Raw genomic sequence first — 23,308 nt, 5'->3', positions numbered from 1 at the left:
AGGTGTCCACTAAGACAGGTGTTTCAGTCCTAACCTGGTCCTCTCTGACCGTAGGTGTCCACTAAGACAGGTGTTTCAGTCCTAACCTGGTCCTCTCTGTCTGTCTGACTGTCTGACTGTAGGTGTCCACTAAGACAGGTGTTTCAGTCCTAACCTGGTCCTCTCTGACTGTAGGTGTCCACTAAGACAGGTGTTTCAGTCCTAACCTGGTCCTCTCTGACTGTAGGTGTCCACTAAGACAGGTGTTTCAGTCCTAACCTGGTCCTCTCTGACTGTAGGTGTCCACTAAGACAGGTGTTTCAGTCCTAACCTGGTCCTCTCTGACTGTAGGTGTCCACTAAGACAGGTGTTTCAGTCCTAACCTGGTCCTCTCTGACTGTAGGTGTCCACTAAGACAGGTGTTTCAGTCCTAACCTGGTCCTCTCTGACTGTAGGTGTCCACTAAGACAGGTGTTTCAGTCCTAACCTGGTCCTCTCTGACTGTAGGTGTCCACTAAGACAGGTGTTTCAGTCCTAACCTGGTCCTCTCTGACTGTAGGTGTCCACTAAGACAGGTGTTTCAGTCCTAACCTGGTCCTCTCTGACTGTAGGTGTCCACTAAGACAGGTGTTTCAGTCCTCACCTGGTCCTCTCTGTCTGTCTGACTGTAGGTGTCCACTAAGACAGGTGTTTCAGTCCTAACCTGGTCCTCTCTGACTGTAGGTGTCCACTAAGACAGGTGTTTCAGTCCTAACCTGGTCCTCTCTGACTGTAGGTGTCCACTAAGACAGGTGTTTCAGTCCTCACCTGGTCCTCTCTGTCTGTCTGACTGTAGGTGTCCACTAAGACAGGTGTTTCAGTCCTAACCTGGTCCTCTCTGACTGTAGGTGTCCACTAAGACAGGTGTTTCAGTCCTCACCTGGTCCTCTCTGACTGTCTGACTGTAGGTGTCCACTAAGACAGGTGTTTCAGTCCTAACCTGGTCCTCTCTGACTGTAGGTGTCCACTAAGACAGGTGTTTCAGTCCTAACCTGGTCCTCTCTGTCTGTCTGACTGTAGGTGTCCACTAAGACAGGTGTTTCAGTCCTAACCTGGTCCTCTCTGACTGTAGGTGTCCACTAAGACAGGTGTTTCAGTCCTAACCTGGTCCTCTCTGACTGTAGGTGTCCACTAAGACAGGTGTTTCAGTCCTAACCTGGTCCTCTCTGACTGTAGGTGTCCACTAAGACAGGTGTTTCAGTCCTAACCTGGTCCTCTCTGTCTGTCTGTCTGTAGGTGTCCACTAAGACAGGTGTTTCAGTCCTAACCTGGTCCTCTCTGTCTGTCTGACTGTAGGTGTCCACTAAGACAGGTGTTTCAGTCCTAACCTGGTCCTCTCTGACTGTAGGTGTCCACTAAGACAGGTGTTTCAGTCCTAACCTGGTCCTCTCTGACTGTAGGTGTCCACTAAGACAGGTGTTTCAGTCCTAACCTGGTCCTCTCTGACTGTAGGTGTCCACTAAGACAGGTGTTTCAGTCCTAACCTGGTCCTCTCTGACCGTAGGTGTCCACTAAGACAGGTGTTTCAGTCCTAACCTGGTCCTCTCTGACTGTAGGTGTCCACTAAGACAGGTGTTTCAGTCCTAACCTGGTCCTCTCTGACTGTAGGTGTCCACTAAGACAGGTGTTTCAGTCCTAACCTGGTCCTCTCTGACTGTAGGTGTCCACTAAGACAGGTGTTTCAGTCCTAACCTGGTCCTCTCTGACTGTAGGTGTCCACTAAGACAGGTGTTTCAGTCCTAACCTGGTCCTCTCTGACTGTAGGTGTCCACTAAGACAGGTGTTTCAGTCCTAACCTGGTCCTCTCTGACTGTAGGTGTCCACTAAGACAGGTGTTTCAGTCCTAACCTGGTCCTCTCTGTCTGTAGGTGTCCACTAAGACAGGTGTTTCAGTCCTAACCTGGTCCTCTCTGACTGTAGGTGTCCACTAAGACAGGTGTTTCAGTCCTAACCTGGTCCTCTCTGACTGTAGGTGTCCACTAAGACAGGTGTTTCAGTCCTAACCTGGTCCTCTCTGACTGTAGGTGTCCACTAAGACAGGTGTTTCAGTCCTAACCTGGTCCTCTCTGACTGTAGGTGTCCACTAAGACAGGTGTTTCAGTCCTAACCTGGTCCTCTCTGACTGTAGGTGTCCACTAAGACAGGTGTTTCAGTCCTAACCTGGTCCTCTCTGACCGTAGGTGTCCACTAAGACAGGTGTTTCAGTCCTAACCTGGTCCTCTCTGACCGTAGGTGTCCACTAAGAGTGGTCTGGACCCAGGCGGTGTGTGGCAGGCATGGGGAATGGCCTCCCTCAAGGCAGGGAACTTGGCTGTTGCTAGGGAGAAGTTTTGTCGCTGTCTGAACGCTCCGGTGGACAGGAACCAGCTCAGCCTGGGTCCTCGGCTGCTGCAGGAGATCGTCTCTCATCTGGAGAGCACCGTCAGATCCACGCTGGCCACGGTGAGAGATAAACCAGTGATTTACAGAAGAGTTTAAAAAAAAAAAATTTAAAGCCTAGATGTTTAGTCTGTTCTACGACAGTGAGCGGTTTTAGTATGTCTATAGGATGGCTGCAGGAATTGAACCCACAACAGTGTGTGCAACGCTGCCAGGCCACGTTCATACCAACTGAGCCACGCGGAACACAGGCGTCGTTGATTGTTTACGTTCACCGACGTGCCCTCGTTGTGCCCTCGTTGTGCCCTCGCTGTGCCCTCGCTGTAACCTCGCTGTGCCCTCGCTGTAACCTCGCTGTAACCTTGCTGTGCCCTCGATGTAACCTCGCTGTGCCCTCGCTGTGCCCTCGATGTAACCTCGATGTAACCTCGCTGTGCCCTCGCTGTAACCTCGCTGTGCCCTCGCTGTAACCTCGCTGTGCCCTCGATGTAACCTCGCTGTGCCCTCGCTGTAACCTCGCTGTGCCCTCGATGTAACCTCGCTGTGCCCTCGCTGTGCCCTCGCTGTGCCCTCGCTGTAACCTCGCTGTGCCCTCGCTGTGCCCTTGCTGTGCCCTCGATGTAACCTCGCTGTGCCCTCGCTGTGCCCTCGATGTAACCTCGCTGTGCCCTCGCTGTGCCCTCGATGTAACCTCGCTGTGCCCTCGCTGTGCCCTCGTTGTGCCCTCGTTGTGCCCTCGATGTAACCTCGCTGTGCCCTCGCTGTAACCTCGCTGTAACCTCGCTGTGCCCTCGCTGTAACCTCGCTGTGCCCTCGCTGTGCCCTCGCTGTGCCCTCGCTGTGCCCTCGCTGTAACCTCGCTGTGCCCTCGATGTAACCTCGCTGTGCCCTCGCTGTGCCCTCGCTGTGCCCTCGTTGTGCCCTCGTTGTGCCCTCGCTGTAACCTCGCTGTGCCCTCGATGTAACCTCGCTGTGCCCTCGATGTAACCTCGATGTAACCTCGCTGTGCCCTCGATGTGCCCTCGCTGTGCCCTCGCTGTGCCCTCGATGTGCCCTCGCTGTAACCTCGCTGTGCCCTCGATGTAACCTCGATGTAACCTCGCTGTGCCCTCGATGTGCCCTCGCTGTGCCCTCGATGTGCCCTCGCTGTGCCCTCGATGTGCCCTCGCTGTGCCCTCGATGTAACCTCGATGTAACCTCGCTGTGCCCTCTGTGCCCTCGCTGTGCCCTCGCTGTGCCCTCGATGTGCCCTCGCTGTGCCCTCGCTGTGCCCTCGTTGTGCCCTCGCTGTGCCCTCGATGTAACCTCGCTGTAACCTCGCTGTGCCCTCGCTGTAACCTCGCTGTGCCCTCGCTGTGCCCTCGCTGTGCCCTCGCTGTGCCCTCGCTGTAACCTCGCTGTGCCCTCGATGTAACCTCGCTGTGCCCTCGCTGTGCCCTCGCTGTGCCCTCGTTGTGCCCTCGTTGTGCCCTCGCTGTAACCTCGCTGTGCCCTCGATGTAACCTCGCTGTGCCCTCGATGTAACCTCGCTGTGCCCTCGATGTGCCCTCGCTGTGCCCTCGCTGTGCCCTCGATGTGCCCTCGCTGTAACCTCGCTGTGCCCTCGATGTAACCTCGATGTAACCTCGCTGTGCCCTCGATGTGCCCTCGCTGTGCCCTCGATGTGCCCTCGCTGTGCCCTCGATGTGCCCTCGCTGTGCCCTCGATGTAACCTCGATGTAACCTCGCTGTGCCCTCGATGTGCCCTCGCTGTGCCCTCGCTGTGCCCTCGCTGTGCCCTCGATGTGCCCTCGCTGTAACCTCGCTGTGCCCTCGATGTAACCTCGCTGTGCCCTCTGTAACCTCGCTGTGCCCTCGCTGTAACCTCGCTGTGCTCTCGCTGTGCTCTCGCTGTGCTCTCGCTGTGCCCTCGCTGTAACCTCGCTGTGCCCTCGCTGTGCCCTCGCTGTGCTCTCGCTGTGCCCTCGCTGTGCCCTCGCTGTAACCTCGCTGTGCTCTCGCTGTAACCTCGCTGTGCCCTCGCTGTGCCCTCGCTGTGCCCTCGCTGTGCCCTCGCTGTGCCCTCGCTGTAGCCTCGCTGTGCCCTCGATGTAACCTCGATGTAACCTCGCTGTGCCCTCGCTGTGCCCTCGCTGTGCCCTCGCTGTGCCCTCGATGTAACCTCGCTGTGCCCTCGATGTAACCTCGATGTGCCCTCGATGTAACCTCGATGTGCCCTCGATGTAACCTCGCTGTGCCCTCGCTGTGCCCTCGCTGTGCCCTCGCTGTGCCCTCGCTGTACCCTCGCTGTGCCCTCGCTGTGCCCTCGCTGTGCCCTCGATGTAACCTCGCTGTGCCCTCGCTGTGCCCTCGCTGTGCCCTCGATGTGACCTCGCTGTACCCTCGCTGTGCCCTCGCTGTGCCCTCGATGTAACCTCGCTGTGCCCTCGCTGTGCCCTCGCTGTACCCTCGCTGTGCCCTCGATGTAACCTCGCTGTGCCCTCGCTGTGCCCTCGCTGTGCCCTCGCTGTAACCTCGCTGTGCCCTCGATGTAACCTCGCTGTGCCCTCGATGTAAACTCGCTGTGCCCTCGCTGTGCCCTCGCTGTGCCCTCGCTGTGCCCTCGCTGTGCCCTCGCTGTAACCTCGCTGTGCCCTCGCTGTGCCCTCGCTGTGCCCTCGCTGTAGCCTCGATGTGCCCTCGATGTAACCTCGCTGTGCCCTCGCTGTGCCCTCGCTGTGCCCTCGATGTAACCTCGCTGTGCCCTCGCTGTGCCCTCGCTGTGCCCTCGCTGTAACCTCGCTGTGCCCTCGATGTAACCTCGCTGTGCCCTCGATGTAAACTCGCTGTGCCCTCGCTGTGCCCTCGCTGTGCCCTCGCTGTGCCCTCGCTGTAACCTCGCTGTGCCCTCGCTGTGCCCTCGCTGTGCCCTCGCTGTAGCCTCGATGTGCCCTCGATGTAACCTCGCTGTGCCCTCGCTGTGCCCTCGCTGTGCCCTCGATGTAACCTCGCTGTGCCCTCGATGTGACCTCGCTGTGCCCTCGATGTAACCTCGCTGTGCTCTCGCTGTGCCCTCGCTGTGCCCTCGCTGTGCTCTCGCTGTGCCCTCGCTGTGCCCTCGCTGTGCCCTCGCTGTGCCCTCGCTGTAACCTCGCTGTGCCCTCGCTGTAACCTCGCTGTGCTCTCGCTGTAACCTCGCTGTGCCCTCGCTGTGCCCTCGCTGTGCCCTCGCTGTGCCCTCGCTGTGCCCTCGCTGTGCCCTCGCTGTAGCCTCGCTGTGCCCTCGATGTAACCTCGATGTGCCCTCGATGTAACCTCGATGTGCCCTCGATGTAACCTCGCTGTGCCCTCGCTGTGCCCTCGCTGTGCCCTCGCTGTGCCCTCGCTGTGCCCTCGCTGTAACCTCGCTGTGCCCTCGATGTAACCTCGCTGTGCCCTCAATGTAACCTCGCTGTGCTCTCGCTGTGCCCTCGCTGTGCCCTCGCTGTGCCCTCGCTGTACCCTCGCTGTGCCCTCGCTGTGCCCTCGCTGTGCCCTCGCTGTGCCCTCGCTGTGCCCTCGATGTAACCTCGCTGTGCCCTCGCTGTGCCCTCGCTGTGCCCTCGCTGTGCCCTCGATGTAACCTCGCTGTGCCCTCGCTGTGCCCTCGATGTAACCTCGCTGTGCCCTCGCTGTGCCCTCGCTGTGCCCTCGCTGTGCCCTCGCTGTAACCTCGCTGTGCCCTCGATGTAACCTCGCTGTGCCCTCGATGTAAACTCGCTGTGCTCTCGCTGTAACCTCGCTGTGCCCTCGCTGTGCCCTCGATGTAACCTCGCTGTGCCCTCGCTGTGCCCTCGATGTAACCTCGCTGTGCCCTCGCTGTGCCCTCGCTGTGCCCTCGCTGTAACCTCGCTGTGCCCTCGATGTAACCTCGCTGTGCCCTCGCTGTAACCTCGCTGTGCCCTCGATGTAACCTCGCTGTGCCCTCGCTGTGCCCTCGATGTAACCTCGCTGTGCCCTCGCTGTGCCCTCGCTGTGCCCTCGCTGTGCCCTCGCTGTAACCTCGCTGTGCCCTCGATGTAACCTCGCTGTGCCCTCGATGTAAACTCGCTGTGCTCTCGCTGTGCCCTCGCTGTGCCCTCGCTGTGCCCTCGCTGTGCCCTCGCTGTGCCCTCGCTGTGCCCTCGCTGTAACCTCGCTGTGCCCTCGATGTAACCTCGCTGTGCCCTCGCTGTAACCTCGCTGTGCTCTCGCTGTAACCTCGCTGTGCCCTCGCTGTGCCCTCGCTGTGCCCTCGCTGTGCCCTCGCTGTGCCCTCGATGTAACCTCGCTGTGCCCTCGATGTGACCTCGCTGTGCCCTCGATGTAACCTCGCTGTGCCCTCGCTGTGCCCTCGATGTAACCTCGCTGTGCCCTCGCTGTGCCCTCGATGTAACCTCGCTGTGCCCTCGCTGTGCCCTCGCTGTGCCCTCGATGTAACCTCGCTGTGCTCTCGCTGTAACCTCGCTGTGCCCTCGCTGTGCCCTCGCAGTGAGGTTTCCGTGTCTTATTTTCAACAAGTTATGTAATTGTTGGGCACACTGTGGTGTTTACTGTTATCCCTGTGGAAAAACTCTTAACGTTCCCCCGGTAGACCTAGTCTTAGATCTTAACGTTCCCCCAGTAGACCTAGTCTTAACGTTCCCCCAGTAGACCTAGTCTTAACGTTCCCCCAGTAGACCTAGTCTTAACGTTCCCGCAGTAGACCTAGTCTTAGATCTTAACGTTCCCCCAGTAGACCTAGTCTTAGATCTTAACGTTCCCCCGGTAGACCTAGTCTTAGATCTTAACGTTCCCCCAGTAGACCTAGTCTTAACGTTCCCCCAGTAGACCTAGTCTTAACGTTCCCCCAGTAGACCTAGTCTTAACGTTCCCGCAGTAGACCTAGTCTTAGATCTTAACGTTCCCCCAGTAGACCTAGTCTTAACGTTCCCACAGTAGACCTACTCTTAGATCTTAACGTTCCCCCAGTAGACCTAGTCTTAACGTTCCCCCAGTAGACCTAGTCTTAACGTTCCCCCAGTAGACCTAGTCTTAACGTTCCCCCAGTAGACCTAGTCTTAACGTTCCCCCAGTAGACCTAGTCTTAACGTTCCCCCAGTAGACCTAGTCTTAACGTTCCCCCAGTAGACCTAGTCTTAACGTTCCCCCAGTAGACCTAGTCTTAACGTTCCCCCAGTAGACCTAGTCTTAACGTTCCCCCAGTAGACCTAGTCTTAACGTTCCCCCAGTAGACCTAGTCTTAACGTTCCCCCAGTAGACCTAGTCTTAACGTTCCCCCAGTAGACCTAGTCTTAACGTTCCCCCAGTAGACCTAGTCTTAACGTTCCCACAGTAGACCTAGTCTTAACGTTCCCCCAGTAGACCTAGTCTTAACGTTCCCCCAGTAGACCTAGTCTTAACGTTCCCCCAGTAGACCTAGTCTTAACGTTCCCACAGTAGACCTAGTCTTAACGTTCCCACAGTAGACCTCGTCTTAACGTTCCCACAGTAGACCTAGTCTTAGATCTTAACGTTCCCCCAGTAGACCTAGTCTTAACGTTCCCCCAGTAGACCTAGTCTTAACGTTCCCACAGTAGACCTAGTCTTAACGTTCCCCCAGTAGACCTAGTCTTAATGTTCCCCCAGTAGACCTAGTCTTAACGTTCCCCCAGTAGACCTAGTCTTAACGTTCCCCCAGTAGACCTAGTCTTAACGTTCCCCCAGTAGACCTAGTCTTAACGTTCCCCCAGTAGACCTAGTCTTAACGTTCCCCCAGTAGACCTAGTCTTAACGTTCCCCCAGTAGACCTAGTCTTAACGTTCCCACAGTAGACCTAGTCTTAACGTTCCCCCAGTAGACCTAGTCTTAATGTTCCCCCAGTAGACCTAGTCTTAACGTTCCCCCAGTAGACCTAGTCTTAACGTTCCCACAGTAGACCTAGTCTTAACGTTCCCACAGTAGACCTAGTCTTAACGTTCCCACAGTAGACCTAGTCTTAACGTTCCCCCAGTAGACCTCGTCTTAACGTTCCCACAGTAGACCTAGTCTTAGATCTTAACGTTCCCCCAGTAGACCTAGTCTTAACGTTACCCCAGTAGACCTAGTCTTAACGTTCCCCCAGTAGACCTAGTCTTAACGTTCCCCCAGTAGACCTAGTCTTAACGTTCCCCCAGTAGACCTAGTCTTAACGTTCCCACAGTAGACCTAGTCTTAACGTTCCCCCAGTAGACCTAGTCTTAATGTTCCCCAGTAGACCTAGTCTTAACGTTCCCCCAGTAGACCTAGTCTTAACGTTCCCCCAGTAGACCTAGTCTTAACGTTCCCCCAGTAGACCTAGTCTTAACGTTCCCCCAGTAGACCTAGTCTTAACGTTCCCCCAGTAGACCTAGTCTTAACGTTCCCCCAGTAGACCTAGTCTTAACGTTCCCCCAGTAGACCTAGTCTTAACGTTCCCACAGTAGACCTAGTCTTAACGTTCCCACAGTAGACCTAGTCTTAACGTTCCCCCAGTAGACCTAGTCTTAGACTGTATTATTCCACCTCGGGGGACGTTCATTTGGTGCTTAAACGGACGTAATATATCACATAATATCTAAAAACACAAACTGTACAATATGTCATAAAAATATATTATCTAATAATCGAATCTATTATAAAATGGGAAGTTACAATTTATAGTATAGACTGTATTTATAATATAGACTGTATTGATATAGACTGTATTTATAGTATAGACTGTATTGCTGATATAAACTGTATTGCTGATATAGATTGCATTTATAGTATAGACTGTATTGCTGATATAGCCTGCATTTATAGTATAGACTGCATTTATAGTATAGACTGCATTTATAGTGTAGACTGTATTGCAACACTGGTGATCTTGATGTTTTGTTACCTTGGTTCCCTGTACCCAGTACTTACCGGACTCAGTTGTACTCTGAACCAGTCATGCCAAACGATGGTGTTGTTTACTGTTCTGATCTCACAACAAAGAGCTCCAGTCTTCACTGTTGCCAGTGGTTTAACTATGTGTCTTTGTCCCCAATGGGAACCCTATTCCCTAGGTAGTGCACTATGGGCCCTGGTCAAACGTACTGCACTGTGTAGGGTAGGATTTAGGACATGACCTGAGTGTTCTCTGCCAAAAGGTCGTCCTGCTCTGCCCTATATAGTGCACTACTGTTGACCAGGGCCCTATTCCCTATATAGTGCACTACTTCCAGAGGTCCTGGACAACAGTCAGTGGGTTGTCCAGTCAGTGGGTTGTCCAGTCAGCTGGTTGTCCAGTCAGCTGGTTGTCCAGTCAGCTGGTTGTCCAGTCAGCTGGTTGTCCAGTCAGCTGGTTGTCCAGTCAGCTGGTTGTCTAGTCAGCGGGTTGTCCAGTCAGCGGGTTGTCCAGTCAGCTGGTTGTCCAGTCAGCTGGTTGTCCAGTCAGCTGGTTGTCCAGTCAGCGGGTTGTCCAGTCAGCGGGTTGTCCAGTCAGCGGGTTGTCCAGTCAGCGGGTTGTCCAGTCAGCGGGTTGTCCAGTCAGCGGGTTGTCCAGTCACCGGGTTGCCCAGTCCCTTGGTTGCCCAGTCCCTTGGTTGCCCAGTCCCTTGGTTGCCCAGTCCCTTGGTTGCCCAGTCCCTTGGTTGCCCAGTCAGTTGGTTGTCCAGTCAGTTGGTTGTCCAGTCAGTTGGTTGTCCAGTCAGTTGGTTGTCCAGTCCCTTGGTTGTCCAGTCGCTTGGTTGCACAGTCAGCTGGTTGCCCAGTCCCTTGGTTGCCCAGTCCCTTGGTTGCCCAGTCCCTTGGTTGCCCAGTCCCTTGGTTGCCCAGTCCCTTGGTTGCCCAGTCCCTTGGTTGCCCAGTCAGCTGGTTGTCCAGTCAGTTGGTTGTCCAGTCAGTTGGTTGTCCAGTCAGTTGGTTGTCCAGTCAGTTGGTTGTCCAGTCCCTTGGTTGTCCAGTCGCTTGGTTGCACAGTCAGCTGGGTGTCCAGTCCCTTGGTTGCCCAGTCAGCTGGTTGCCCAGTCAGCTGGTTGTCCAGTCAGCTGGTTGCCCAGTCCCTTGGTTGCCCAGTCAGTTGGTTGTCCAGTCAGCTGGTTATCCAGTCAGCTGGTTGCCCAGTCCCTTGGTTTCCCAGTCTGTTGGTTGTCCAGTCCCTTGGTTTCCCAGTCCCTTGGTTTCCCAGTCAGCTGGTTGCCCAGTCAGCTGGTTGCCCAGTCAGCTGGTTGTCCAGTCAGCTGGTTGTCCAGTCAGCTGGTTGACCAGTCAGCTGGTTGTCCAGTCAGCTGGTTTCCCAGTCCCTTGGTTTCCCAGTCTGTTGGTTGTCCAGTCCCTTGGTTGCCCAGTCCCTTGGTTGCCCAGTCAGCTAGTTGCCCAGTCAGCTGGTTGCCCAGTCAGCTGGTTGCCCAGTCAGCTGGTTGCCCAGTCAGCTGGTTGCCCAGTCAGCTGGTTGTCCAGTCCCTTGGTTGCCCAGTCAGCTGGTTGTCCAGTCCCTTGGTTGCCCAGTCAGCTGGTTGCCCAGTCAGCTGGTTGTCCAGTCAGCTGGTTGTCCAGTCAGCTGGTTGCCCAGTCAGCTGGTTGCCCAGTCAGCTGGTTGCCCAGTCAGCTGGTTGCCCAGTCAGCTGGTTGCCCAGTCCCTTGGTTGCCCAGTCAGCTGGTTGTCCAGTCCCTTGGTTGCCCAGTCAGCTGGTTGCCCAGTCAGCTGGTTGCCCAGTCCCTTGGTTGCCCAGTCAGCTGGTTGTCCAGTCCCTTGGTTGCCCAGTCAGCTGGTTGTCCAGTCCCTTGGTTGCCCAGTCAGCTGGTTGCCCAGTCAGCTGGTTGCCCAGTCAGCTGGTTGCCCAGTCAGCTGGTTGTCCAGTCCCTTGGTTGCCCAGTCCCTTGGTTGCCCAGTCCCTTGGTTGCCCAGTCAGCTGGTTGCCCAGTCAGCTGGTTGCCCAGTCCCTTGGTTGTCCAGTCAGCTGGTTGTCCAGTCAGCTGGTTGTCCAGTCAGCTGGTTGCCCAGTCAGCTGGTTGTCCAGTCAGCTGGTTGTCCAGTCAGCTGGTTGCCCAGTCAGCTGGTTGCCCAGTCCCTTGGTTGCCCAGTCAGCTGGTTGTCCAGTCAGCTGGTTGCCCAGTCAGCTGGTTGCCCAGTCCCTTGGTTGCCCAGTCAGCTGGTTGTCCAGTCAGCTGGTTGTCCAGTCAGCTGGTTGTCCAGTCCCTTGGTTGTCCAGTCCCTTGGTTGTCCAGTCAGCTGGTTGCCCAGTCAGCTGGTTGCCCAGTCAGCTGGTTGCCCAGTCCCTACGGTCCTGCTAGAACAGTTTGTCATTTGTTAAATTACTGCTTCAGACTGAACAGATGTTGAGTTATTAGCTGGCCTACAGTGAAGCTTTATACTCACAACAAATACACTGAACAAAAATATAAACCCAACATGTAAAGTTGTTGGTCCCATGTTTCATGAGTTGAAATAAAAGATCCCAGAATTGTTCCATACGCACAAAAAGCGTATTTCTCAAAACAAATTGTACGAAAAGGTGTTGACATCCCTGTTAGTGAGTATTTCTTCTTTGCCAAGATAATCCTTCTTTGCCAAAATAATCCATTCAACCTGACAGGTGTGGCATATCAAGAAGCTGATTAAACAGCACGATCATTACACAGGTGCACCTTGTGCTGGGGACAATATAAGGTCACTCTAAAATATGCAGTTTTGTCACACAACACAATGCCACAGACATCTCAAGTTTTGAGGGAGCGTGCAATTGGAATGCTGACTGCAGGAATGTCCACCAGAGTTGTTGCCAGATAATTGAATGTTAATTTCTCTACCATAAGCCGCCTCCAATGTCGTTTTAGAGAATTTAGCAGTACGTCCAACCGGCCTCACAACCGCAAGACCGTGTGTATGGCGTCGTGTGGACGAGTGGTTTGCTGATGTCAACGTTGTGAAATGGAGTGCCCCATGGTGGCGGTGAGGTTATGGTATGGGCAGGCCTAAGCTACGAACAACGAACATATTTTGAATGCACAGAGATACCATGACGAGATCCTGAGACCCATTATCGTGCCATTCATCCACCACCATCACTTCATGTTTCAGCATGATAATGCACGGCCCCATGTCACAAGGATCTGAACACAATTCCTGGAAGCTGAAAATGTCCCAGTTCTTCCCTGGCCTACAAACACACCAGACATGTCACCCAATGAGCATGTTTGGGATGCTCTGGATCGGCGTGTACGACAGCGTGTTACAGTTCCCGCAAATATCCAGCAACTTCACACAGCCATTGAAGAGGAGTGGGACAACATTCCACAGGCCACAATCAACAGCCTGATCAACTCTGCGAATGAAATGTGTCCCACTGCATGAGGCTAATGGTGGTCATACCAGATACTGACTGGCTTTCTGATCCACACCCCAAGCTCTGAGACCGACATAGTATATCTGTAATCCCAGTCATGTGAAATCCATAGATTAGGGCCTCATGAATTTATTTTAATTGACTGATTTCCTCGTATGAATTGTAACTCAGTAAAATCTTTGAAATTGTTTCGTGTTGCGTTTATTTTTTTGTTACATTTTCGTTCAGTATAGCAGGTGAGAGCGTTGGACTAGTAACCGAAAGGTTGCTAGATCGAATCCCCGACAAGGTAAAAATCTGTCGTTCTGCCCCCTGAACAAGGCAGGTTAACCCACTGTTCTTCGGCCGTCATTGTCAATAAGAATTTGTTCTTAACTGACTTGCCTGGTTAAATAAATAAACTAAAATAAATAGAAACTGGTTGATCTGGATATAAAGAGATATTATGTAACACTGCACAGTTCTGCAGATCAACTAGGTTATGCAACCAACCGCCCACGTTTTCTGTTATTGTACCATCATTCACTGTGTGTGTGTGTGTGTGTTTGTTTCTTTGTGTCTCGCTCTCTATCTCTCACGCCATCTCTCCCTCGCCGTCTCTGTCTCCCTCGCTGTCTCTTTCTCCCTCTCTTTCGCTTTCTCTATGTCTCTCGCTCTGTGTATCAGTCTTTCAGTGAGGACATCCTGTGGTCTTTGAGGGAGCTTGAGGAAGCTCTTTGTGAGCCTGGAGGATCAGTGGACTGGCCAGAGGGGGTTCAGGGTCAGGGCAATAGCCTGTATCAAGAGAGCTTGTACTACCTGTCCAGCTACGGGACTCACCTGGCCCTGGTCTCCTTCCTGATGAGACACGACAACATGAAGGACGCCCTGCAGCATCTACTCAGCAAGGTCAGGGGTCAGAGGTTAGGGGGTCAAGGTTTAGGGGTTAATAATCAGGGGTTCGACGTAGTGATTTGTCCCTGGTCAGCTTCCTCATGAGACATGACAACATGATGGACGCCCTGCAACACCTGCTCAGTAAGGTCAGGGGTCAGAGATTAGGGGTCAAGGTTATTAATGGTCACGGAGATCTTATCTCATTACTGTGAACTTAAAGGTCAATGCTACTTTATTTGTTGTTGTTGTTGAGGATTTGTATTAAGGTGGAGCCAGGTTGTCATGGTAAATAAGAATTATTTAAGTGATCTGCCTGATTAAAATAAATAAGGAGTTTATGGTCCTTCGAGCCGGATAGCATCGATTGTCCTGGAACTGTATACTCAAACAATTTATAGATATTATAAACCTATTAAATCTATTTATAGATATTAGAAACCTATTAGAAACCTATTAAACCTATTTATAGATATTAGAAACCTATTAAACCTATTTATAGATATTAGAAACCTATTAAACCTATTTATAGATATTAGAAACCAAGGGGACATGAGTTCAACAGTTGTCCCTCCCTCCATGGCCCTCCAGGAATGTCCAGAGGAGGTGTTCCTGGAGGGCGTATTGCAGCCTAGTCTGGAGAGGGGTCGTCTGGGGATGCTGCAGGGGTTACTGGAGACCCTAGATCCAGGCCTGGAGGTCTGTAGCCGATACCTCCTCTCCTCCTGTCAACTGCTGCAGCGACGGGGACACTTCCACACACTATACCAGCTACAACAGTTCATGATGGTTAGTCTGTACTCCTCCCACCACCCCTCCTCTACTCTACTCCTCCCACCACTCCTCCCACCACTCCTCCTCTCCTCCACTCCTCCCACCACCCCTCCTCTCCTCTCCTCCACTCCTCCCACCACCCCACCCCTCCTCTCCTCTACTCCTCCCACCACCCCCTCTCCTCCACTCCTCCCACCACCCCCTCTCCTCCACTCCTCCCACCACCCCCTCTCCTCCACTCCTCCCACCACCCCTCCTCTCCTCCACTCCTCCCACCACCCCACCCCTCCTCTCCTCCACTCCTCCCACCACCCCTCCTCTCCTCCACTCCTCCCACCACCCCACCCCTCCTCTCCTCTACTCCTCCCACCACCCCTCCCACCACCCCTCCTCTCCTCCCACCACCCCACCCCTCCCACCACCCCTCCTCTCCTCCACTCCTCCCACCACCCCTCCCTCTCCTCCACTCCTCCCACCACCCCCCCTCCTCTCCTCAACTCCTCCCAGCACCCCTCCTCTCCTCCACTCCTCCCACCACCCCTCCTCTCCTCTCCTCCACTCCTCCCACCACCCCACCCCTCCTCTCCTCTACTCCTCCCACCACCCCCTCTCCTCCACTCCTCCCACCACCCCCTCTCCTCCACTCCTCCCACCACCCCCTCTCCTCCACTCCTCCCACCACCCCTCCTCTCCTCCACTCCTCCCACCACCCCACCCCTCCTCTCCTCCACTCCTCCCACCACCCCCTCTCCTCCACTCCTCCCACCACCCCTCCTCTCCTCCACTCCTCCCACCACCCCACCCCCTCCTCTCCTCCACTCCTCCCACCACCCCCTCTCCTCCACTCCTCCCACCACCCCTCCTCTCCTCCACTCCTCCCACCACCCCACCCCTCCTCTCCTCTACTCCTCCCACCACCCCACCCCTCCTCCACTCCTCCCACCACCCCACCCGTCCCTCTCCTCTACTCCTCCCACCACCCCTCCTCTCCTCTACTCCTCCCACCACCCCCACCCCTCCTCCACTCCTCCCACCACCCCACCCTCCTCTCCTCTACTCCTCCCACCACCCCTCCTCTCCTCTACTCCTCCCACCACCCCACCCCCCTCCTCTACTCCTACCACCCCTCCTCTCCTCTCCTCCCCCACCACCCCACCCCCTCTACTCCTCCCACCACCCCCTCTCTTCCCCCACCACCCCCCTCTCTCCTCCCCCACCACCCCCTCTCCTCCCACCACCCCCTCTCCTCCCACCACCCCCTCTCCTCCCACCACCCCCACTCCCTCCCACCACCCCCCCCCCTCCCCCCGCCACCCCCTCTCCTCCCCCGCCACCCCCTCTCCCTCCCCCACCACCCCCTCTCCTCCCCGCCACCCCCTCTACTCCCCCACCACCCCCTCTATAAGATCTGAATCTGATTAGAAACAGAATAACCCTCTCCTCCCTCCTGTCAGGACCACGTACGAGCGGCCATGACGTGTATCCGGTTCTTCACCCACGGTGTCGTGTCCTACGTACAGCTGGGAGACCAGCGGAGATGGCTGGTTCGGGCCAAGGAGCACCTCAGAACCTACCTACAGGAGCAACAGGGAACACGTACCAACAGCACTAACAGGAAGAAGAGCACCTCTAACTCCTTCAGAAAGAAGATGTCTTCTAGTGATGTGATGACTGTAGAGGGGCCCGGAGGCTGTAGAGAGGCTGTAGAGGGCCCGGAGACTAGAGGGGCCCGGAGACTGTAGAGGGGCCCGGAGACTGAGGGGGCCCGGAGGCTGTAGAGGGGCCCGGAGGCTGTAGAGGGGCCCGGGCCCTGTAGAGAGGCTGTAGAGGGGCCCGGAGACTGTAGAGGGGCCCGGAGACTAGAGGGGCCCGGAGGCTGTAGGGGCCCGGAGGCTGTAGAGGGGCCCGGAGACTGTAGAGGGGCCCGGAGGCTGTAGAGGGGCCCGGAGGCTGTAGAGGGGCCCGTAGAGGGCCGGAGGCTGTAGGGGGCCCGGAGAGGGGCCCGGAGGACTGTAGAGGGGCCCGGAGGCTGTAGAGGGGCCCGGAGACTGTAGAGGGGCCCGGGAGGCTGTAGAGGGGCCCGGACTGTAGGGGGCCCGGAGGCTGTAGAGGGCCCGGAGGCTGTAGGGGGCCCGGAGGCTGTAGAGGGGGAGGCTGTAGAGGGGCCCGGAGGCTGTAGAGGGGCCCGGAGGCTGTAGAGGGGCCCCTGTAGAGGGGGAGGCTGTAGAGGGGCCCGGAGGCTGTAGAGGGGCCCGGAGACTGGTAGAGGGGCCCGGAGCCTGTAGAGGGGCCCGGAGGCTGTAGGGGGCCCGGAGGCTGTAGAGGGGCCCGGAGGCTGTAGAGGGGCCCCGTAGGGGGCCCGGAGGCTGTAGAGGGGCCCGGAGGCTGTAGGGGGCCCGGAGACTGTAGAGGGGCCCGGAGACTGTAGAGGGGCCCCGGAGACTGTAGAGGGGCCCGTAGACTGAGGGGCCCTGTAGAGGGGCCCGAGGCTGTAGAGGGGCCCTGTAGAGGGGGAGGCTGTAGGGGGCCCGGAGGCTGTAGAGGGGCCCGGAGGCTGTAGGGGCCCGGAGAGGGGGCCGGAGAGGCTGTAGGGGGCCCGGAGGCTGTAGAGGGGCCCGGAGGCTGTAGAGGGGCCCGGAGGCTGTAGGAGGCTGTAGAGGGGCCCGGAGGCTGTAGAGGGGCCCGGGGGGCCCGGGCTGTAGAGGGGCCCGAGGCTGTAGAGGGGCCCGGAGACTGTAGAGGGGCCCGGAGACTGTAGGGGCCCGGAGACTGTAGGGGGCCCGGAGACTGTAGAGGGCCCCGGAGAGTAGGGGCCCGGAGGCTGTAGAGGGGCCCTGTAGAGGCTGTAGGGGGCCCGGAGGCTGTAGAGGGCCCGGAGGCTGTAGAGAGGGGCCCGGAGGCCTGTAGAGGGCCCGGAGGCTGTAGAGGGGCCCGGAGGCTGTAGAGGGGCCCGGAGGCTGTAGAGGGCCCGGAGACTGTAGAGGGAGGCCGGAGACTTAACTATTCAAACTTTAGGGGGCCCGGCTGTAGGGGCCCGTACACATTTAGAGGGGCTTCAGGAAAGGTGCCCCTTTTTACCTCATGTATATATCCAGGTGGTGGTGACTCAGGGCCCAAAGACAAGACTGACCATACTGCAGTTCCACAAAGACAAGGCGACCATACAGTCATCTGTCCTTCCCGTGACCATAACTGAACCATTACATAGTGCAGCCATCTCTTTTCTAACCTGTAGGCTGGGTAGGGGGCCCCTCACATTGACTCGGTACCGGTAGGCTGTAGGGGGCCCCTGTATATAGCCTCCACATTGACTCTGTACCGTAATACCCTGTATATAGCCTCCACATTGACTCTGTACCGGTACCCCCTGTATATAGCCTCCACATTGACTCTGTACCGGTACCCCCTGTATATAGTCTCCACATTGACTCTGTACCGGTACCCCCTGTACATAACCTCCACATTGACTCTGTACAGGTACCCCCTGTATATAGCCTCCACATTGACTCTGTACCGGTACCCCCTGTATATAGCCTCCACATTGACTCTGTACTGGTACCCCCTGTATATTGCCTCCACATTGACTCTGTACCGGTACCCCCTGTATATAGCCTCCACATTGACTCTGTACCGGTACCCCCTGTATATAGCCTCCACATTGACTCTGTACCGGTACCCCCTGTATATAGCCTCCACATTGACTCGGTACCGGTACCCCCTGTATATAGCCTCCACATTGACTCTGTACCGGTACCCCCTGTATATAACCTCCACATTGACTCTGTACCGTAACACCCTCTATATAGCCTCCACATTGACTCTGTACCGGTACCCCCTGTATATAGTCTCCACATTGACTCTGTACCGGTACCCCCTATATATAGCCTCCACATTGACTCTGTACCGGTACCCCCTGTATATAGCCTCCACATTGACTCGGTACCGGTACCCCCTGTATATAGCCTCCACATTGACTCTGTACCGGTACCCCCTGTATATAGCCTCCACATTGACTTTGTACCGGTACCCCCTGTATATAGCCTCCACATTGACTCTGTACCGGTACCCCCTGTATATAGCCTCCACATTGACTCGGTACCGGTACCCACATTTACATTTACATTTAAGTCATTTAGCAGACGCTCTTATCCAGAGCGACTTACAAATTGGTGAATTCACCTTCTGACATCCAGTGGAACAGCCACTTTACAATAGTGCATCTAAATCATTAAGGGGGGGGATTACTTATCCTATCCTAGGTATTCCTTGAAGAGGTGGGGTTTCAGGTGTCTCCGGAAGGTGGTGATTGACTCCGCTGTCCTGGCGTCGTGAGGGAGTTTGTTCCACCATTGGGGGGCCAGAGCAGCGAACAGTTTTGACTGGGCTGAGCGGGAACTGTACTTCCTCAATGGTAGGGAGGCGAGCAGGCCAGAGGTGGATGAACGCAGTGCCCTTGCTTGGGTGTAGGGCCTGATCAGAGCCTGGAGGTACTGCGGTGCCGTTCCCCTCACAGCTCCGTAGGCAAGCACCATGGTCTTGTAGCGGATGCGAGCTTCAACTGGAAGCCAGTGGAGAGAGCGGAGGAGCGGGGTGACGTGAGAGAACTTGGGAAGGTTGAACACCAGACGGGCTGCGGCGTTCTGGATGAGTTGTAGGGGTTTAATGGCACAGGCAGGGAGCCCAGCCAACAACGAGTTGCAGTAATCCAGACGGGAGATGACAAGTGCCTGGATTAGGACCTGCGTCGCTTCCTGTGTGAGGCAGGGTCGTACTCTGCGGATGTTGTAGAGCATGAACCTACAGGAACGGGCCACCGCCATGATGTTGGTTGAGAACGACAGGGTGTTGTCCAGGATCACGCCAAGGTTCTTAGCGCTCTGGGAGGAGGACACAATGGAGTTGTCAACCGTGATGGCGAGATCATGGAACGGGCAGTCCTTCCCCGGGAGGAAGAGCAGCTCCGTCTTGCCGAGGTTCAGCTTGAGGTGGTGATCCGTCATCCACACTGATATGTCTGCCAGACATGCAGAGATGCGATTCGCCACCTGGTCATCAGAAGGGGGAAAGGAGAAGATTAATTGTGTGTCGTCTGCATAGCAATGATAGGAGAGACCATGTGAGGTTATGACAGAGCCAAGTGACTTGGTGTATAGCGAGAATAGGAGAGGGCCTAGAACAGAGCCCTGGGGGACACCAGTGGTGAGAGCGCGTGGCGAGGAGACAGATTCTCGCCACGCCACCTGGTAGGAGCGACCTGTCAGGTAGGACGCAATCCAAGCGTGGGCCGCGCCGGAGATGCCCAACTCGGAGAGGGTGGAGAGGAGGATCTGATGGTTCACAGTATCGAAGGCAGCCGATAGGTCTAGGAGGATGAGAGCAGAGGAGAGAGTTAGCTTTAGCAGTGCGGAGCGCCTCCGTGATACAGAGAAGAGCAGTCTCAGTTGAATGACTAGTCTTGAAACCTGACTGATTTGGATCAAGAAGGTCATTCTGAGAGAGATAGCGGGAGAGCTGGCCAAGGACGGCACGTTCAAGAGTTTTGGAGAGAAAAGAAAGAAGGGATACTGGTCTGTAGTTGTTGACATCGGAGGGATCGAGTGTAGGTTTTTTCAGAAGGGGTGCAACTCTCGCTCTCTTGAAGACGGAAGGGACGTAGCCAGCGGTCAGGGATGAGTTGATGAGCGAGGTGAGGTAAGGGAGAAGGTCTCCGGAAATGGTCTGGAGAAGAGAGGAGGGGATAGGGTCAAGCGGGCAGGTTGTTGGGCGGCCGGCCGTCACAAGAAGCGAGATTTCATCTGGAGAGAGAGGGGAGAAAGAGGTCAGAGCACAGGGTAGGGCAGTGTGAGCAGAACCAGCGGTGTCATTTGACTTAGCAAACGAGGATCGGATGTCGTCGACCTTCTTTTCAAAATGGTTGACGAAGTCATCTGCAGAGAGGGAGGAGGGGGGGGGGATTCAGGAGGGAGGAGAAGGTGGCAAAGAGCTTCCTAGGGTTAGAGGCAGATGCTTGGAATTTAGAGTGGTAGAAAGTGGCTTTAGCAGCAGAGACAGAGGAGGAAAATGTAGAGAGGAGGGAGTGAAAGGATGCCAGGTCCGCAGGGAGGCGAGTTTTCCTCCATTTCCGCTCGGCTGCCCGGAGCTCTGTTCTGTGAGCTCGCAATGAGTCATCGAGCCACGGAGCGGGAGGGGAGGACCGAGCCGGCCTGGAGGATAGGGGACATAGAGAGTCAAAGGATGCAGAAAGGGAAGAGAGGAGGGTTGAGGAGGCAGAATCAGGAGATAGGTTTGAGAAGGTATGAGCAGAGGGAAGAGATGATAGGATGGAAGAGGAGAGAGTAGCGGGGGAGAGAGAGCGAAGGTTGGGACGGCGCGATACCATCCGAGTGGGGGCAGTGTGGGAAGTGTTGGATGAGAGCGAGAGGGAAAAGGATACAAGGTAGTGGTCGGAGACTTGGAGGGGAGTTGCAATGAGGTTAGTGGAAGAACAGCATCTAGTAAAGATGAGGTCGAGCGTATTGCCTGCCTTGTGAGTAGGGGGGAAGGTGAGAGGGTGAGGTCAAAAGAGGAGAGGAGTGGAAAGAAGGAGGCAGAGAGGAATGAGTCAAAGGTAGACGTGGGGAGGTTAAAGTCGCCCAGGACTGTGAGAGGTGAGCCGTCCTCAGGAAAGGAGCTTATCAAGGCATCAAGCTCATTGATGAACTCTCCGAGGGAACCTGGAGGGCAATAAATGATAAGGATGTTAAGCTTGAAAGGGCTGGTAACTGTGACAGCATGGAATTCAAAGGAGGCGATAGACAGATGGGTAAGGGGAGAGAGAGAGAATGACCACTTGGGAGAGATGAGGATCCCGGTGCCACCACCCCGCTGACCAGAAGCTCTCGGGGTGTGCGAGAACACGTGGGCGGACGAAGAGAGAGCAGTAGGAGTAGCAGTGTTATCTGTGGTGATCCATGTTTCCGTCAGTGCCAGGAAGTCGAGGGACTTGAGGGAGGCATAGGCTGAGATGAACTCTGCCTTGTTGGCCCCCTGTATATAGCCTCCACTTTGACTCTGTACCGGTACCCCCTGTATACAGCCTCCACATTGACTCTGTACCGGTACCCCTGTATATAGCCTCCACATTGACTCTGTACCGGCACCCCCTGTATATAGCCTCCACATTGACTCTGTACTGGTACCCCCTGTATATAGTCTCCACATTTACTCTGTACCGGTACCCCCTGTATACAGTCTCCACATTGACTCTGTACCGTAATACCCTGTATATAGCCTCCACATTTACTCTGTACCGGTACCCCCTGTATATAGCCTCCACATTGACCCTGTACCGGTACCCCCTGTATATAGTCTCCACATTGACTCTGTACCGTAATACCCTGTATATAGCCTCCACATTGACTCTGTACCGTAATACCCTGTATATAGCCTCCACATTGACTCTGTACCGTAATACCCTGTATATAGCCTCCACATTGACTCTGTACCGTAATACCCTGTATATAGCCTCCACATTGACTCTGTACCGTAATACCCTGTATATAGCCTCGTTATTGTTATTTTAATGTTAGTTTTTTTATTATATTTTTTTGCTTTAGTTTATTTACTAAATATGTTCTTAACTCTATTTCTTGAACTGCATTGTTGGTTAAGGGCTTGTTAAGTAAGCATGTGTGACCATAACTGATTTAATTGTGTAGTGCAGCCATCTCTCCTGAGCATTGAGGCTTTAGTAAGGCTGCTATCATGTGACATTTCCCCCTTTTGTTTTCCTGAACCAGACACATGAACACGATAGAGCTCCAGCTGGAGGTGACTCGGTTCCTGCATCACTGTGAAACATCCAGCTCCGCCCCCACCCCCTCTGCCTCCTCCAGCACTCCTCCCACTCTGTTCGGCCCCAGCGCTATGAAGATCGACGTAGCCTGCAAGGTGAGCCCCCCGCAAAGCTTCTCAAAGATAGGGAATAGTGCACTAGACGGGGCGTTAGGGCACTAGACGGGGCGTTAGGGCACTAGACGGGGCGTTAGGGCACTAGACTGGGAGTTAGGGCACTAGACTGGGAGTTAGGGCACTAGATGGGGCGTTAGGGCACTAGATGGAGAGTTAGGGCACTATATGGAGAGTTAGGGCACTAGATGGAGAGTTAGGGCACTAGGCTGGGCGTTAGGGCACTAGGCGGGGCGTTAGGGCACTAGGCGGGGCGTTAGGGCACTAGGCGGGGCGTTAGGGCACTCAGCGGAGGGTTGGGGCACTAGACGGGGGCGTTAGGGCACTAGACGGGGGCGTTAGGGCACTAGACAGGGAGTATAGCGTGTCACTTGGGCCATAAAACAGAATGGTAGTGTCTTAAGTACTTGTGCTATTAACAGATCGTATTGATGTCGTTAACCGATACTGAATAATATGGGGCGACATCTGACATCTGTGTCATTGCATTTACATTGCAGGTGATGTTGGGAGGAAAGAACATCGAAGAGGGGTTTGGTATCGCATACCGAGTCATACAGGTAAGAGACAGTATTCACACTGATTTCCGGTATGGTGACCAGGAGGTTGTCAGGTGGATACGTCTGGAATTTCCTTACTTTACTAAAATATTAGTCTTAAATAGAAAATACCTCGACCTTAAAGTCAAGAAATAACTGAAGCGTTATGTTGGCAACTACCTGTTATGGCAAATACTAGATATAGAGACCGAAACACAGAGGACCATGGACCAAGTAACTGTCGACTCGACTAGAATGAGTTTAGACAAACAAGAGGACCAAGTAACTGTCGACTCGACTAGAATGAGTTTAGACAAACAAGAGGACCAAGTAACTGTCGACTCGACTCGAATGAGTTTAGACAAACAAGAGGACCAAGTAAGTGATGACCAAGTAACTGTCGACTCGACTAGAATGAGTTTAGACAAACAAGAGGACGACTAGAATGAGTTTAGACAAACAAGAGGACGA

At 55.0% G+C, this 23,308-nt stretch overlaps 1 protein-coding gene across 1 annotated transcript in view; it reads left to right on the top strand.

Moving 5' to 3' along the window:
* zfyve26 (zinc finger, FYVE domain containing 26) overlaps window positions 1–23,308 on the top strand; it is a 126,701-nt gene that overhangs the window by 94,522 nt on the left and 8,871 nt on the right. The window contains 7 exon segments of the mRNA XM_064955546.1: window positions 2,251–2,460; window positions 13,371–13,592; window positions 14,169–14,366; window positions 15,806–16,015; window positions 18,839–18,846; window positions 22,130–22,280; window positions 22,799–22,981. Of these exon segments, the coding sequence (XP_064811618.1) occupies window positions 2,251–2,460; window positions 13,371–13,592; window positions 14,169–14,366; window positions 15,806–16,015; window positions 18,839–18,846; window positions 22,130–22,280; window positions 22,799–22,981 (1,182 nt within the window).

The sequence above is a fragment of the Oncorhynchus masou genome, chromosome 32 (assembly GCF_036934945.1).
Source record: "Oncorhynchus masou masou isolate Uvic2021 chromosome 32, UVic_Omas_1.1, whole genome shotgun sequence".
Lineage (NCBI taxonomy): Eukaryota > Metazoa > Chordata > Actinopteri > Salmoniformes > Salmonidae > Oncorhynchus > Oncorhynchus masou.
This window is presented reverse-complemented; position numbering and strand designations above follow the sequence as displayed.